Genomic DNA, 18,903 nt, shown 5'->3' with positions numbered 1-18,903 from the left:
TGGATCGCTAAACATTAAGTTTGATATGATAAAGGGCTAGGTTGTCTTTTTAAATACCGTAATTAATTAAACTTCCTCGTGCAAACTTTTCCAATGTCAAAAATTCACACATTTTTTTTGTGTGCAATATATCTTAATCTAACTTAGATCTCTCACACAGTTTGATCAAATAGCGACCAAAAAAAAAAACAACAATAAAAACAAACACCCCCTCCAAAAAAAAACAAACAACCCCCCCCAAACAACACCCACCCCCCCCCCCCCTCCCCCCCCGGAAAAAAAGAAATAAAAATGATCAAGATGTATAGAGTCTAATTTTAATTGGATTGTTTTTCTTAAATCACATTTTATTTACAAACATTCAAAAAGATGAAAGCAAGTTTTTATTTTCTTAACAAAAACAGTCGTCATCCAGTCAAAATAACATAGTAATACATTTTCAATTAATATAATACAACTATTTGAACATACAGAAATCCCCAAGATTCATGAACAACTGGCGCTAACTAATTCTTAGGACAGATTGTTGTGCCCAAAAGTCGAGATTTCATATCTATGATATCTAAACCAAGACTAAAATAAGCACTGACAAATATTTTAGCAGACAAAATGAAATAGTCTGCATCTTCTTGTTTACCTCAGATATAATATGGATTATCAATCCAAAGTCAACAAAATTTTGCATTATTTTTCTACCAGATGTTTTAAACAAGACAAAATATTAGAATAAGATGTTTAATCATGTAGTGTGGCGTTCTTTGTCCAATAAAATCGATGAGGTTTACAATAGGACACATTCTATCACAATGTAAATTCAAAACGTTGGTGAAACAGACATAGGGTTCTTGATAAACTATCTGATTTATGGATCAAGTGACCTGTAAATCATCTTTAAAAGGTCACAATATATACCACGTTTGGAGTTTGAAAATCAGGCATTAAGCTGTACTCTGTCAATAGAATGAATCATTTGTAAAGAGGTATATTCTAATTTAACTGAACTTTGAACACACATATACTAGTATACAAAGAGACTAATACAAAACAAAATAATTAAGAAATCTGGATATCTTCATTAACTATGCATTGAGCATAAAACTACGTCAATATACAAGTAGGTTAACGTTGCCCAATCCTTAGCAATATTCGATAACTTATACATACATACATTCAATGTATCAGCAAATCATATTTACATGTATCATAGGTTTGAGAAAAGTCATTCATATGAAAAGTGAATAAATCGTGTAGTGTTTATATTACATGTCAATGTTCATTAAAGCATATGGCTCAGTGGTATCAAAGCCAACAAAATGTCACGGTTCAAGATATAAGGTTCAAACCGCATTGTACCTATTAAATGTTTTACATATATTATCACTTTTTTGGATTTTTTGCATTATATTTTTGCTGAAAAATTCTGTAATAATTTGTAAAATGCCTGGATACCTTAATGATAACCAATTTTATATCAATTGATAAATACTGTACGAAGGACAGGTAACAGTAGTTGTGACTGAGTATTGGAAAACGAGTTCTCCCACACAATTTAAAATTCCTGTGCATGGCTTCAGTTAATGGAAAACCTCGCTCGTCCATTGATTTTGGGACAATCAATGCATGTTCTACATTTCATCAAATATAACATCAAAACCGTATACCCCTATCGACAATAAAGGAAAAAGATGTACATTAATCCCACATTCATTGAAAACTTGAAATATTCCGATGCTCTACCAGAATATTGGATAATCTCGATCGTAATTGGATTGATTTCTTGGTCAAAGATGATGATTTGTTTGAGATTTCCCCATGTATATGATTTGGAAACACAATGAAATCGTTTTGCCAAGTATTTGAGAGTGAGAGCAAATTTTACGCAAACTTCACAACTGTATTCTCGTATGTATGGGTTCTGAAAATTAAAAGGCAAAACTTGCAAAATTACGATTAAATATAAACCGATTATCAGAATTTTAAAAACATAATGAAAGTGAATCTTTTTTATTGGAGTAAATGAGTAGCACCCAATTTCTTTATTAAGCACTTTGTGAATTTAGTTTAAACCTACCTTTTTCGTTTCCCTAAAACAAAAGTTATAAAATTTGGTTAGAATAACAGTGTTTCAGAATTAAGCATACTTGTGTAAATTTTGATACACGATACTAAAATAGATCGTCGTTACCAATAAAAAAAATCAGTACGTCATTGATTTACATAATAACATTTTACTATATCTGTGAAGTCGGAATTTGTGGCGTTCGAAATTTTATATCATTCATCAAAGTCTTTATTAGTAGCTCATATGGTGTCAGAAATGTTTACTCGTTGTCTGTTAATATGTTACTACGCGAGGTTTTAGGAATGTGGATTGTTTTCATAGTGAATGCAATGGCATGCATAAATATGATTGGTGTTTGAGTGTCCATGCTTTTCTTTAATGCTTGACTAAGAACCACAGTCGGTGTTCAAAGTAACTTCTTTGTTCGGTATGGAAACTTCTCCATGATACATGTTTTAATGTGTTTTATGGTTGTAAATATATTTTTACCTTTCTTGACTTTCTTCCTTTGGCGATGAACGGCCTCATAGGTGTGTTCATCTATAAACGTGAGTGTCTTGCCATCGCTGTCCCTGCAATGGAATTGAACAACCACATGATTTTAATCATATAATTATACCCACATCCACAGAGTATTTATTTTTTGCTTTTCATAGTTAAAAAGCTTTGGAGGTTTTATGCATACACGCGGTTTTGTCAACGACAATTTCAGGTTCAGTTTAAAGGCAAAGGAATAAACTAATCGAGCTTCCACGAGCAAAATAGACCTCAACAAATTAATAATAGATATATGTTTTGCATATGTGGTTGTTTGTATGGTTAAATTATGCATTACCTTATACTTTCAAAGTTTAACATTCGTTTACTGAAACAAGATCGTTCGATATATTAATAGTATCAATCAACAGTAGAAATCAACGAAATGCTAGAAATGTTTGGTCTGAAGACAAGGCAGTTTTGGCCTTTCTTTTGAACGCAACAAAGTGATCGATAAAAAACAATCAAATTTTTAAATGGGTGGTTCATACGGGTTATGAAAAAATCATTGTAAAAAAGCAACAAAAATTACAAAATGAATAGATAAATAAAATTGACAGTTTTTTCCACAATGCTTGTTTCTTCATATTCTTATGAAGCAATAAATAGAAGTTCAAATCATCATTTGTGTGTCTTCAAGATATCATACCTTATTCTTGGTTGCGGAGGATCAACTGAAATGGAGATTAAATCATATCATTTTCAAAAGCTTGAAGATGTTAGAAATGAGTTAACAATTACACATGTAAACAAAAAAAAAATAATAAATCAGAAACCTAGAATTTTTACCTCTGCGTGGTGGAGATTTACACAAATTCTCAAAGCAGTTGCAGGTAAGCATCTTTATAGCTAGAAGTCTTTCTCTGAGGCGATGGTTTCGGAATAGTACAATGAAGGATACAATTACCACTGTTAGTAACAGAAGACTTGTAGTGACAACAAAGGCAGGTAAGGGGAAACATATGTGTCCAGCTAAAAGTAAATATATTCACAACATAACATGGAAAAAAATAATTAATTACCAAATTATCAAACTGCTCTTACTTTTGAGGGTTATGAATTTCTTTTGAGATCTTTTGTCGTATTTGATCTTTTCTGACGTTGAATTTAGTCGACAATAGCACGCCCTCTGGTGGTACATCTTGGTGGCTATGAAGGTCACCTCGGACCAGTTCCCGCCATCACTGAGCCCCCGCTCCATCGGCATGTCGCCACAATACCAGGACCAGAACAGAGGCGGGTTACCCCCAGACGTCACATGACAACGCAGGGTGACGGCCGTGCCCTCGTCCACGTGAGTATTGCTTATATTGATAAGAACCGGGAAGTCAAGGGGTGCATCTGAAACATAAGCACTCTCATCGTAAACGAAGCAGCTTGGTTTTAAAGATTTTGTTGTCATGTTTCACTTTATTTTACGATTAAAAAAATATATATACTAATCAGTAAAATAAATGGCGACTCAATTTTCGTGGCCTTCGTTAGCACGTTGTGTCACCAATAAATAAACAACCTCAACAACTTTCAGAAAACAGTCCACAATTTTGATTATGAATCAAACATGTCAATGAGAAATATTTCACTTTCATGTACCAGTGAAAAATGGACAATCCTCGAAAAATAGCCTTCACAAATTTATTGATTCTCCAGTAAACTTTGTTATACTATTTAATGTTTGCGGAGATATAAATTCGTAGTTGCAGAGTATTATTTCTAGTTTTTCAGTACTTTTCCAAGCAGCTATATATTATTTTAAAAAATCATATCCATGCACCAACTTACACAATACGGCAATGCTTTGTCCTTTTGACGAGATGTTGTAACCGAATCGTGGGCTAGAGGCAATACAGAGACAAGATAGTCCATTTTGCCAGGCCTCTGCTTCAAATGTAATCTCAGATGAAGCACCCATATTATTGAACTGACTAGGAAATAAGGTTCTTTCACCACATCTCCATGTCCATATCATGGGTGGATTTCCTGGATACTTGAGATCGCAACGGAAGTTAAATTTTTGCCCTTCCGCCAACGATGTCTTTGGCGAGGTAACCAATATTGGTGGATCACGTGGTACATCTGAAATAGGTAGAAAAACCCTAACGTCGTCATGGAATGAACATATAAATAAGGATCCTACATTAGGGTCTTTATCGTGTAAACAGGAATGATTTACCGTAAACATAATGATGAGGAAGGTGGGGGTTGTAATTTCATTCACAATTGTCATCACTTGGACTGAATACATGTAGCTTGCTATATTGATTTCCATAGATTGATACTAATGCTACAATAAAAGTATTCTTAACTTTTTCAGTATTTCTTAACTTTGCTATAATTCAGTTAGAAATCATTTCAACTTTTTATCTAAACTTAATGCCAAAAAAAAAAGGATTGAATTAGATAAAATCTCGGAGATTATTGGCGAAAACATTGTTTCATGATTTCGGCTGTCTAAATATTGGCTCGCCTTAAAATACCATACTTTGTCTTTTTTCTACAAATCATACAGAAAAAATGGTAACCTCCTTGCATTGTATGGCATCTTTTGATTTACTTAAATGCTCACAAGAAACTTTAATATCCAAAGGGTAAGACATTCCGTTGTATATTTCATTAGAGAGGGACTCGGCTCTGCATGAACACTGGGTTTTGTCGTCGTCCTTTGTTGCATAGAACGTCAATTCTGAACTAGTGTTCGATGATATCTTTGGCTTGCGGTTTCTATCAGAACCACAACTCCACGTCCATTTTACCGGGATTTTAATTGATGATGGCAGTGTACACTGAAAAGATATGGGCTGGCTTTCCAACACTTTTGTATCAGTAGGATATAAAGCCTCTATTTCTGGCCGGGAAACTGTATCTACAACAACATGTTATATACATTTAGAATATTTAAAAATAGTGAAATAAAGAGAATGAATGCATAAAATTAGGTTCTTTTATGACAGCTTCTGGAATAAATTTATTTCCGATCATTTTAAAAAAGATAATTCACTCTTTGAAGTGAACCGCACAGGCGTATAAACTTTTCAAACCATTTTAGTTGACTAGTAAGTAACTAAATCCATGCTTTTAATAACTGTCAGCTTTTTTTCTAGCGACACCCTGTACTTTACCATACATTTCGAAAAAAAAAAACCATTTAATGATCAATATTATATAAAAATAATTTGATGAATTTCTAACTTTTCCTCATACCTCTGGTGTAAAAAACATAAACCAACCTGATAAAGAAAGCATCAAACTGAAGACAACCAGATAGTTAAAAAAATATATGTATACACTAGAATTCTCCTTTTCCGACATTCTGAAAGAGTGTGTACGTTTCATGTTGCATGTACACAAGATTATAATTGTGTTCTAAGTGCATCTACTGACTGTATTTAAATTTATCAATTTCTTATTCGCTGCTATTAAGATTTCTCCCGTGATGTAATAGTCTTTCAATTTTCATTCTATCAGAAAATACGTATTTTAAGTTTCATTTCAGTCTACTTACATCTGTAATAGATACATATAAAATCTACAAATACATTTAGACCTTCTTTGTAAGCAACCGGTCTATAATATCATAATATATAGCCAATGGTACAAGGAACAACTTAAGGAGGACCAATTGGCTAGAGTCGGTGCGATGCCAAAAGGAAATCGTGTTGTTAACATGGTTAAGTCCCCCTTTTAAACATCTTCATAGCTATTTCCTTATATGTATTTATCATACCTAAACATTTTAAAGCCTTAGAAATAGCATCTTACAATGATTCTGTTATACATTTATTCTTTCAATGTATTATAATTACTTCTCATATAAGGTTATTTTAGGGGGGATGTGCGGTCATGTACATTTGATGATAAAGAGTGTAAACATTTCTTGAACTGCCAAGAAATATAAAAGCAATAAATATGAGATTCTACATGTTGTTTTGTATGCAACTTATGCAAAAAAGAAATGCCTTTTTAATCACTTTAATAGCTGTCGAACTGCGCAGCTACAGACTTATTTTGAAGATTTAAAAATCTGAAAAAAATATAAAGGGGTTCGTTGATACGGAGGAACCTCTTCAGCTGTAGACAAAATGAACGCAAAGCTTTATATTGAGTAAAAATTAATTACACGTCTATTTGTCAAAAGGTGCTTGCTTTTAAGAAATATGAATATATCGATAAGTATGGGAGAGTCGAGGGTGCATCTGAAACATAAGCACTCCAAATGCAATGATTTTAAAGTTATAATTTACTAAAAGGAAACCTCAACAGCTTGGTTTTAGAGCTTTTGATGGCATGGTTCACTTTATACTACGTTTAACAATTACATGTACATACTTTATGGATTCAATAGAATAAATGGCGTTTCAATTTTCGTGGACTTCATATGTCCGCCTCACCCATTAAAAAACAATTTCAACAACTTGACCAAAAAAGTGCACAGTTTTGATTATGAATCATACAAGTAAATCAAAATATTTCACTTCCACGTATCTGTGGAAAATGCACAATTCTCGAAAAATAGCCTCAACATAGTTAACATATTTGCCGAGGTTACACATACAGTGTATCTTTAAAATTCTCATTATTCAACAGTTGTAGCAGTTTGAACATCGATGGTTTCTCATAGAAACACTTTTTGATATATTTGTTACGGTATTCAGCATAAACTAGACACACTAAGATGAAGTGGAAATCGTTTTTAACATAAATTTTACATAAATGAAAAAAAATTCCTTTGAGCTATTTGTATAACTATTATTGTACCTTCCAGTTCCGATGGCTAGATAAGATAAAATGAAGATGGAATCCATCAACTAAATATTTATAAAACTTACATGTCTGCGAGTTGTCTATTTTACCGAATTTATATTGTTTAGCAAGGTAGTAGATTTGTTGATTTATGACTTTAAATGTAACTCAATTTGTTGTTGAAACCAACCTTCATTTAGCTCAAGTTCATAAAAATTTTCTTGACATCAGTAGCCAAGTTTTTATGCTCATATAACTCGCAGTTTATGTACATTTCCTCATTATACTTTTGAAAAATACCATTATATCTTTCCAAAATTTCAAAACTAAAAAAAGGCTTTTGTAATGAGTGGTAATCTACTTAACTCTGCTTATACATCAGCATTAAATGTAGACTTTTTCACACCCATATCTTGCTTACAAAAATCAAGATGAAGTTTTTCAACATTGTTAACTTGAGTTTGTGGGTTCCCCAAATTCTGATGCATGATAAATGACACCACCAATATAACAAATTCTGGCAACATTGATTCATGATTAAGCAGCATGCCCCTAATATTTTACCTTAAAGAAAACTTTGCATTTCTGCCCTGGCCAGACAATTGCTTTTCAGCCCTTGTAAATTAATCACTTTATTGAAAGATAATTCCCAAATAAAAAAAAATGTAACATAATTTCTAAAACATAATTGCCAATGAACCGTTTTTAGTTACATTTGATTTTGTCCTTATTAAAAAAACGCTATTTACTAGTATATTTTTCAACATTATTACGCAAGTTTCAAGTTCTGTAATATTATCATAGTACATTTCAACTGATTCAGAGAAAAGTGCCATCATGTAGTCTGCATACATTGGCAGGAAACAATTTAACGGTAATAGTTCGTGCGGTATTCATCCAGATTTTACAATGCAGAAAGTTAATTTACATAGAGATTAATGAAAGAGAATAGGAGAAAACACTTCATCTTGCATAAGACCGACATTGTTACAAAAATGATCACTTAAAGATAATACAAGATTTAACATGTCAGCATTATATAAAGATTTATAACATTTAATTATTTTCCGTGAATGCCCACTTTATATAACTTTAACCATAATCTGGATCAAGCAATTGAGTCAAAAGCTTTCTTGAAGTCGAAAAATGCTCAATAAGGACGTTTATTTTAGAACTAAATAGATTTGCATGGTGTAGTAACTGTGATAAACCGTTGAACCCAACCCACCCACCCATCCACCAACCCAAACAAAACACACACCCATCCACAACACACCCCCATCCATCCACAACACCCCCCCCCACACACACACACACCCATCCACAACACACCCCCACCCATCCACAACACACCCCCACCCATCCACGACACACACCCACAACACACACCCACCCATCCACAACACACCCCCACACACCCACCCATCCATAACAACCATCCACAACACACACACCCATCCACAACACCCACCCACACACCCCCACCCATCCACAACACACACCCATTCACAACACCTACACACCCATCCACAACACACACCCACCCACCCATCCACAACACACACCCACACACCCACCCATCCACAACACACACCCACCCACCCATCCACAACACACCCCCACACACCCACCCATCCACAACACACACCTCCCAGCCATCCACAACACCCACACACCCATCCACAACACCCACCCAACCCACCCATCCACAACACACACCCATTCACAACACCCACACACCCATCCACAACACACACCCACCCATCCATCCACAACACCCACACACCCACCCACCCATCCACAACACCCACACCCACACACCCACCCATCCACAACAACCATCCACAACACACACCCACCCACCCATCCACAACACCCACCCAACCCATCCATCAACAACACACACCCAACCCAACCCACCCACCCAAACACAAATAAAAGTACCCCCTCCCCCTACGTATGTCCATAGATCTGGAAGATATTACGAGTATTTTAAGTTTATGTCAGACTGATTGTGTAATAGCCTCCTTATACTTATATACGAGTCCGTTGTTCGCGATTACATGTACCCCGGAGACACGGCCGGCCGTAGAGTGGTGTTACTTAACATTGAATAGAATTAAGAATTTGTTGTTTTCGCTTTGTCATAGCAAGCTGCGCCCATTTCGTTAATTCTTGAAGCGTGGTTTTAACTGCTTTAGGTCTTTTACTGAGTGGGCCGATTAGCAGGAGCAATGTGACCAGTTCGGGTCTTGAGTGAGATCTCTTCGTCCACGCTAAAAACGGTATCACAGAGTTCCATGGCCCTGGGGCTTGTGGTGTGGTCGTCGTTTGAAATATGTGGTTCAATTGTCGATTGTAACACTGTTCGGGGCAGGCATTTCACGTAGTCAGGAGGGACCCAGTTCTATGTAAACTGCGACAAAATATTTGAGGTAAAACTTATTCAACTGGCTTCAGTTGAATTTTTTAACACAGTACGACTATGCACACCTCACTTCAAACATTAATCGACTTGGTTCATTGAATATACTGTATATAACTTTCATTTGGTATGATATTTTCTCGTGCCACAGTTACTTTTGTTCGAACTAAACAGCTAATACATGTATATGATTGTGTAAATAACGAGCCTTTATTTAGAAAAATGCGTTCAATTCGAATATGCATAACGTAATCGCAAGCAGAGATAGCCGTTAATAATACCCGATTGACCCCAGTTTATATTTTTGTTTCACTAATTATACTACCCACTCAATCACCTCAACTCAAGGCTGTCACGATTCACTTAATGACTGCCTGTTTAATTATGCTTTAAATTACCCGGTTTAATCTGTCTGAGTCACTCGCCAGTTTGAACAAGTGTTTTAGTATATTCCATGAAATCCTAGAATGTCCGAAAACTATAGTCATTAAGAGTTTATGCCAAACAGGTAGAGGAAGAATCCAATTGAATTATGTACCAGCGTAAATTTGTAAAACAATAATACTATGTCAGCTTTACTCATAAATATAATCATCTGCATATTACTTAATACTTCTCGTTCTATTCAGTTCATTAAGCATCCCCGCGGAGCCACACAAGAAGAAGTGAACACACCTGAGTCTCCAGAAAACAGAACAAACATGGTCCAGGGGGACCTCATTGATGGCGACTTCCTGGTTTTCATCATCATCACGTCCATTAGCATTCTGTGCGGGGCCGTCGGTAACGCTCTGGTGATTGCCGTGTTCGTATCCAACAAACAACACTTCCCTAAGAGGACCTACATCCTGACCCTGGCTGTCGTGGACCTGGTGGTGATGGTATTGGTGGCCCCCTACTCAATCGTGTTCGAACTGAGGCTGGTCACCAACGACTTCCTCTGTCACGCCCTCGAAATCATCCGCCACACGCTGATAGGGTATTCCAATTTGGTCCTTATGTTTATAGCCTCGGAGCGATTCCTTCTTGTGTGGAAACCGTTGAAAATCGTGACCAATAGAACAAAGAGGGTCTGTATAATCGGATTTTTTATATTTTCCATCGCCTGTGCAAGTCCCTCAGCGGCCGTGTATAAGGTTAGCACACACTGTGATTCATCCGGTAACACTTCCCTAGTATTACAAGAGTACTGTTCCTATACAACCTCAATTCTAGGAGAAACTGGCAGTGATGTTTATATGAAAGTTATCGCTATTTCAGTCTTCTTTGAAGTACTGTTTTTAATAGTATCTTATATTCTTATCTATGTGGGAATTTACAGACAAAGAAAAAAGCTCACTGGAGTTTTTGTGGGATCGATCCGTACACCAAAGGTCCCAAATAAACCAAAAACGAATAAAAATGAACAAAATATACGAGAATTCTCTGATAAAAACTCAACCCAAACTTGTCACCCCCAAGAAGATTCCAATGGCAACGAACAATTTTCAAAGAATATAGTTGATGCCAAACTGGAAGGTACATTTTCAAACATTGACCAGAGCAAATATTGTGGAACATCAAAAACCATTGAACGTCCATTTATTACCGATACACATGAACAAGAATTCGAGTCGACCACGTGTCCATGTACGTCAAGACACAATGAAATCGAGCGACTTCAAGATGATCCTATAGAACTGGATAACGGGAGAACCCTTCCAAAATCCGGCAACCCGCGTGACAAGAGAGGTTCAACCACTTCCAGGGGCAGTTCAGCCGCACAGAAGAGGTCCCATGTTGATACTAAAACGTGGACAATGTTGTCCATTTGTACGTTTCTGTACATCGTCTGTTGGATACCATTCAGCGTCAACATCTTAAACGTGTATAGGTCATTAGTTTTGAAATATTTCTTTTTTATTGGACAAGCTTCAAACCCAGTCATATACAGTATTGTAAACGTTAAAGTGAGGAAACAAATCAAGGAACTACTGTTTGGGAAGTCTTCCAGACCTACTGGTTTCACCCCAAATCGGACCTATTCCAGCACTTCTTTTTCTACAACCAAATAGCTGCTCTGGAGTATGCCAGTATAATATGTGATCTTGCCCGATGTTATTTTTCTTTTGGTCGTAAAACAGACTGACATTTTCTTCCATTTTTTTAACGAAAGTAACACAGTTTTACCGTAATAATGATATTTGATGTCAACCACTGTTTTACAACCCATATGATGTAGCTATATTACTCTTATTTGAAGAATTATGGCAGTCTGTATTTAGATACGTTGGCTTTCTCTCGATCGAAAATTTGACCCAACCGATGATAATAAAAAAACCACAAAAAAACGATATCCTTTATATCTATAATGTTGTCCTATATTTGAAGTTGTAGAATGTACGTTTAATTCATTTTCAAAACTTCAGGGGTCCTGCGTTCACGGCATTTTTAGTAGTCAACCAAAAGTTGAATGTCAGTCGTCGAGTTTTATGCAAGATACAGAGCTCATAATTCAATCTGTGTTATGTACGTATGTAATCTGTGTTATGTACGTATGTAATCTGTGTTATGTACGTATGTAATCTGTGTATTGTACGTATGTAATCTGTGTTATATACGTATGTAATCTGTGTTATGTACGTATGTAATCTGTGTTATGTACGTATGTTATCTGTGTTATGTACTGTGTTATGTACGTATGTAGTCTGTGTTATGTACGTATGTAAACAAAGCTCTGATCATGTTTTTGTTTACAATTTGAATATAGACAAAAAACTCCCGGTTTAGACCTTAAATGAATATATTTACACCTACCGAATACGATTCCCTCTATTTCTTACGGGAACTTATCATTATGAAGGTAGCGATCATTGCAAAAAAAAAATTACATAACCCGCTAAGGCGGGTTATGTATTTTTTCTGCAATGTTGCCATCTTCATATCCTGCATGATTCACCAAAGAAAGCATTTTATTGTTTACATGTAAGTGACAAACGCTAAAATCTATTTATGTTCAAAACGAACTAGCAGATAGAAAAATTCGCTTGAAACAAGAATATTTACCGGTATATTAACCAATGTACGCAAAATCATGACACGAGCCTTGTTCACAGAACAATGAATTGCGAGCTCTGTATCTTGCTTATAACTGACTGGCACTCAAATTTAGGTTATCATTTGAAAAAACTGAAAACAATAAAAAACGAGAGAAAAAAAATGTCAAAATCGTCACCAAATGCATGCCCCTTTAGTGAATCTGCAGAAAATTTATCTTTAGAAAAATGAGAAGATTGTTGCATACCAACTATTCAAAATCTGTTTTTAAAAAAATACGCTAACTGAAAATTTTACAGCATTTTTAATTCAATACAAGACTTATATTGAGGAGTTTTAAAAACAACCTTTTTAAAATTACTGATGCAGTAATGACGCATGCATCAGATAGAAGGCTTAGTACACCAACGTTAATTATAGCTTTACTCTTGAGGGAATGGGGGGGGGGGGTGACAAATATATGACCAATATGCCCGTGTGAGTAACAACAATTCATTCCGGTAGTTTGTTGTTTTTAGTTTTTTTGAATAATTTAATATGTCGCCAATATTACTTGATTTTACTGGGCAGGCTGGCCACGAGTGAACTCAGGGTCATGACTTAGTGACAATGAATTACTTCAGCTATAGGGTATGTCAGATAGGTTACACATATCTTGCTATCATACATGTACAAAGTTGTCGCTCTTTACCTGAGAAACAGATAATTTTGATTAATAATTTTTTTAATACAAATCATATTTATGGCCAAAAAATGCATTAATGAAATTACACACAACACTACTGTTTTTAAACAAAATTCAAAAACAACAACGATGAAATGAATAAACGATTTATAAATAGCTGGTGATATCAATTGTTTACACATCAGTTGTATCACCGGAAACAAGTGCAAGTATGCCCTTCCCGCCAAAGTTATCTCTAAAAATATTGATTCAACTCTTAAATTTTAACAAATTGTTGTAAATGTTATTGCTGAAAATCCAATTTACTTATAAATACAGTTTAAACTCCCGAAAATACATCTTATTTCATTGATTACGAAATGGATGAGTAGACTTGTGCGTGAGTTGAGACAGGTGGTAAAGAGAAAGTCAGTTCGTCACCCGGAACAGCGCGTCAACATCACCAATAAATTAAAAGTGAAAGACCAAAATGTGACCCTATCACATGTGGTCTCTCATATGTACTATATATAATGAATCGATAAAACTTATTATACATTTACAATATTATTTTTTGATATAATTCTGAGCGATATTTTCAAGAGAAATACGATGGTTTTAGATGAGCCTAACACTCCCATCAGGGCAGACTATGAATACACTCTGTTTGTTGTTATGATGACGTCATTTGCCGTGTGTGGTGCGGTGGGGAACATTCTTATTATCGCAATTTATTTTGTCAATACCCAGGCTTTCGCGGTCCGTAAGTACATTTTAACTCTGTCTGTTGTGGACTTGATCATTTGTGTCATACTCATTCCTTATACAATTTTGTTTGAGTTCAATCTGGTCAGCGATGACGTCAGTTGCCATGGAATGGAGGTGATACGTCATTCATTGGTCATATTTTCGAATTCAATTTTACTTTTGATCGCTGGAGAACGCTTACTGATGGTATGGAAACCAATGGAGAGAAAAGTAAACGAGAAGATAAAAACTGGGCTTATTCTAGCCCTGTTGTTGGTCTCCGTCATTTCCTCCATTCCAGCAGCCATGATATTTGAGGTAAAATCACACAGCCACAGGGAGTCCGCCGAAAATGCAAAAAATACGAAAAACAGCACCATTGAAATGGTGAATGAAACCGCCACCCCAGAGTACTGTCGATACACGTCGTCCATTCTAGGGAAGACCGGAAGTGGAATATACCGAGACTTCCTCTCATTCCTGTTTTCAGCGGAACTCCTGCTGCTAGTTGTATCGTATATAATTGTGTATGTCTTACTTTATACCCATAAAAAGCGACTCAGGCACTCAATGTCCTTCAATGGTGGTCACCCAAAGAGCAGTATTACCAAGCGTGAGAAAGAGAATAATCCGTCTCCATCAGAAAACATTCCCATGCGAGGCACACGAACAGAGTCCCGTTCCACACCAGAAAATGACGCAGGATCTACAACAGTTCAGAAATTTTCGACGGCGTCACATGGAAGTGGAATGGATGAAACTAGAAGGAGAGGGGGAGGCAGAAACTTGAGGAGACAGAACGGAGCCCCCAGGACGCATGTTAGTAGAAAGACTTGGACCATGCTGTTTGTCTGTACGTCTATCTACGTCATCTGTTGGATCCCATTCTTCCTTGCAGTGTTTAACGTGTGTGATTTCCTGATATTCCGATATTTTTTCTTTCTCGGACACGCGACAAATCCTATAGTTTACAGCATCGTGAACGACAAGGCCAGGAACGCCATCAAAAGCTTACCTACAAAGATCGCCCGGGCATGTAACAATTGTTTCACCAGAAACTAAATGAGAAAACTTTCACATTTACTCTAAAATTTGATATTCCATCTCTGAGGAATTTTACTACCATCTTTGTCAATTCAATTGCATGTTGTTTTTTTGTTTTTGTTTTTTTTGTGTGTAAACCTAATGTCAAATATATGTATACATATATCATAAATATTTGTCGGTTTTAATAATTGTTTTAAAAAATTCCTTTGGGGGGGGGGGGGGGGGTAATGTGGCCAAGTTGTCCATTTCAAACATGCAAATGCGTTGATTAACAACATTGTGAGGGAAAAGATAATTTGTGAATAATAATAATATAATATTGAATGAAAAGATACATACAAAATGTAACAAATCTTCCAGTAAAATGAAGAACCGGTACAGTTTTAAAACAATTTAAAAATAAGATATCCCAAATGGTATTTCAATATGGTCATATTCACTTCCAACGTTTTCCTAGTTTTTCACGCAGTTAGTACAAATGGCTCCTCGTATATTGATAGATATATTTGTCTTGATTTACCGGTAAATCTCACAAACAGAACTGATTTTATCTATCCGCATGCTCAAAAATAAGGGACGTAAACTTCAGGCACGCAGCATCAGTACATACGCACCCCCCCCCCCAATTTTATCGCAGCAAGCAATGATATTACTTACCTGTATATTTACATATAAAAACTGAATAAAGATGTACATGTAGTTGCCCCAACCCCACATTTTGGCTAGTACGAAAATATAAAGGTAGTAAAATTAACAAAAATAATATTGAAATTTGAGTTAATTTAATGGTTACAATTATTCGTGGTATTTGCGCGAATCGCGTACCGTATTTTTTACCTGTGTTTATTCTATTTATAGAGTTATTATTCAGCGCAAATTCCTTTTTTTTTTTTTAGATTATGTCTCTTAAAACTTATTAAAAATATCTTTTGAACATTTATCTAGTTGTTTTCTATTTTATTACGATAATCAACAAAGTGAGACTAATTTGTGAAATTATTTATTTACTTATTTTAAACTAATTTTTACAAGTTTATACGGAGTCTCGCTTCGCTGACGCCCTTGAGAGTGTTCAAGTGTGAAACGTGTGAGTGATACCTTGCATTATTTACAGTAAGAGAGTTATTTTCATGTTTGAAATATCTATTCATTTGTATTTTATTAAATTCACAGTAATTTAAATATCCTTTATGTGAGAATAATAAAATTGTTTAATATACAGACAGCTTTTATAAAATGTATTAGCATTTTTGAGATAACTTTGTTTGTCTGAAGTAATTTTATATATATATATATATATATATATATATATATATATATATATATATATATATATATATATATATATATATATATATATATATATATATATATTATCGGTTACGGAAAAGGGCGAGCGTGATCCGAATGCTAATTGACTGTGTGTGGCACCGCCGCCATATATTGGAGGTTCGTTGATATGTCATATTTTGAATTAAATGCAGATTGTGTATTATGATTTTTTTGTGTTTCTGTGTGTGCCTATTTGTAATGTGATTTATTTTGTTTATATAGTAGCTCATTGCCAATAAATTTAATATTTATTGAAATAAAGAACTTGAACAGTAAAAAGCGATTTTATCTATTACATAATTGGTAATACCCCCCCCCCCCCCCCCAGATTAGGTCTTTGTGATCGGCTAAGTGAATTTCCCTTTCATATTATTTTCTTGTCTTTTTTTCTTGGATCAGTTTGCACCCCCCCCCCCCCCCCCCCAGAATGCTACGTATACGTGCCTGCATCTGATGAAGATGAAAACTAATGTTCACAAGACAATTACATTAACAAAAGTTTCGTGGAACAGGAACCGAAACCAAAATGTGAGGATGCATGATTTCTGTACGATGAATGGCTGACGTATACTCAATGTCTTGTGGGTAACGACACGCGAGGGAGCAGTATAAGTCACGCTTTGTTCACTACATGTGTTTACATCGGAAGTGAGTTGTTTAGCACTTGCAAGCCACGGTACATAGAAGTAATAACACACCGTATCTATAATCAATTATTATTCAAGCTATATTTTATTCAAAGACACGATTTTATCGAAATTTGAACCCATATACAATATTTATTAAATAGAATTCCTGTTAGTGTCTTGAGTAATCGGAATACTAGCATCGACTGACATGCGTTTGCTTCCAATTTAGTTTGTCGTTTGTTTTTTAAATGAATTATTATTATTTCAATAGCCAAATTATAGATGTCACAGTTATTTCCATATGTCGCCATATCGGGTAGTGATAATATTTCTCCAATTTTCAGCTGCTGAAGTCGGGGAAGGAAAAAATAAAAATATAGATTTTTGTTTTAATAAATATCTAACATTTCAAAGACTACAGTATTTGCCACTTGTCAATATTATTTTAACCAAGGTTTTATAAAACCTGTCGCAATGTTAGCATTAACAAGCGTTATAAACCAAAAACGATCTTTTATGAATCAAGTTTCATTTAAATATATCTATTTTGTAGGCAATTAAGTATATAATCCGTTTTTACTATATGGCATTTGCATTGTTAAAAAACTCGGCATCTATCCGATTCTTTTCACTGTCATATGATTAAGGATTAACAAGCGTTACCACCTTTTCTCTGCGTAAACAATATACTCTAAATTATCCCACCCTATATATCTTTTAAATAGTTGTATAGCTTCATATTTTGGCGGTATTCAAACTAAATAAAGCAACGATGTCAAGAAAACAATTAAATATATGATTTTTTTTGTTAACAAGCGTTACCGTTAACAAGCGTTACTATCTTTAATTCTTTATATGAATACTACTAATCGGGAATTTTAAAATATCTAGGCATCCATGACGTAACAGTAAAGTAAAAACTACTAAGAACGAATTTACCACAACAGCAGCATTTTTGAAAGGTCTCAACATTTGTTATTTAAAGTTTTTTATCTTCATGTACATTGTATACTAGTATATTCGATTATCGATCATATAACATATATACACAAATATATATGATTGTATTTTGACAATGCACATAATTGAGTACATGTACATGTAACGACATCCATTGGAAACTGTATATATTTTCTTTTGGGTAAATATGTTTTTAAGTATTATTTTAAAAAATCAATGGTAACGGATGTTAAGGAGCTTAGTTATATATAAAGAAGTTATAATACGACGCCCGTTACCGGTTTAATCACACAAAGATACAATTTTAAGTTATTTTTTTTATCGGCAAAGTGTTTTTCATTGTTTAGACATTTATATGAAAAGACACATTTCAACATTAATTTTGTACAATGATTTATAAGCAAGTTATGAAACATGGAAAGTTTATTGAATGAAATGTTTGGTCACGGTGTATGTGCAGATCTACATGGAATGGGAGGGGTCCAGATCCCATCGGAAAAAGTATATTTACATAATAAATTTATTGAAAATAGGCCAGGAACCCAACCCAACCCCCCGTTCCCCCAGCAAACATAGTTATTCCTCTGACCCCCTGCCCCCTTCGAAAAAAATTTCGCTATGTTCGTTTTACTAATCCAATAATAATTGAGATTGAAAACGTCATATAAATTCGTCTGTGATATTTGCATTCATAATAGTTAAAATCTACACGTAGAAAGATAAG

At 34.9% G+C, this 18,903-nt stretch overlaps 3 protein-coding genes across 5 annotated transcripts; 2 read left to right on the top strand and 1 right to left on the bottom strand.

The window, feature by feature from the left end:
* Positions 1-313: 313 nt before the first annotated feature.
* Positions 314-6,203, bottom strand: LOC128155943 (uncharacterized). Of its 2 annotated transcripts, none has more exons than XM_052817846.1 (9): positions 5,827-6,203; positions 5,166-5,462; positions 4,382-4,675; positions 3,644-3,940; positions 3,389-3,508; positions 3,249-3,273; positions 2,552-2,634; positions 2,072-2,084; positions 314-1,915 (listed from the first exon to the last, which is right to left on the bottom strand). In XM_052817846.1, the coding sequence occupies exons 1-9, from the start codon at positions 5,930-5,932 to the stop codon at positions 1,876-1,878; spliced, it is 1,275 nt and encodes a 424-aa protein (XP_052673806.1). In that variant the 5' UTR covers positions 5,933-6,203; the 3' UTR covers positions 314-1,875. The 2 variants fall into 2 exon arrangements, with proteins under 2 accessions (XP_052673806.1, XP_052673805.1); XM_052817845.1 differs by having other exon boundaries at positions 3,389-3,571; positions 5,827-6,199.
* A 3,320-nt stretch (positions 6,204-9,523) lies between these two features.
* LOC128155941 (alpha-2Db adrenergic receptor-like) lies at positions 9,524-12,023 on the top strand. 2 transcript variants are annotated; one of them, XM_052817843.1, is made up of 2 exons: positions 9,524-9,774; positions 10,403-12,023. In XM_052817843.1, the coding sequence occupies exon 2, from the start codon at positions 10,466-10,468 to the stop codon at positions 11,816-11,818; it is 1,353 nt and encodes a 450-aa protein (XP_052673803.1). In that variant the 5' UTR covers positions 9,524-9,774; positions 10,403-10,465; the 3' UTR covers positions 11,819-12,023. The 2 variants fall into 2 exon arrangements, with proteins under 2 accessions (XP_052673803.1, XP_052673802.1); XM_052817842.1 differs by having other exon boundaries at positions 9,525-9,774; positions 10,394-12,023.
* A 628-nt stretch (positions 12,024-12,651) lies between these two features.
* Positions 12,652-16,527, top strand: LOC128155942 (alpha-2C adrenergic receptor-like). The gene has a single exon (XM_052817844.1). The coding sequence runs from the start codon at positions 14,077-14,079 to the stop codon at positions 15,271-15,273; it is 1,197 nt and encodes a 398-aa protein (XP_052673804.1). The 5' UTR covers positions 12,652-14,076; the 3' UTR covers positions 15,274-16,527.
* The last annotated feature ends 2,376 nt before the right edge of the window (positions 16,528-18,903 follow it).

Source organism: Crassostrea angulata, chromosome 7 (genome assembly GCF_025612915.1).
Source record: "Crassostrea angulata isolate pt1a10 chromosome 7, ASM2561291v2, whole genome shotgun sequence".
Lineage (NCBI taxonomy): Eukaryota > Metazoa > Mollusca > Bivalvia > Ostreida > Ostreidae > Magallana > Magallana angulata.
The sequence above is the reverse complement of the archived record's forward strand: the minus strand, read 5'-3'. Positions and strand labels throughout refer to the sequence as shown.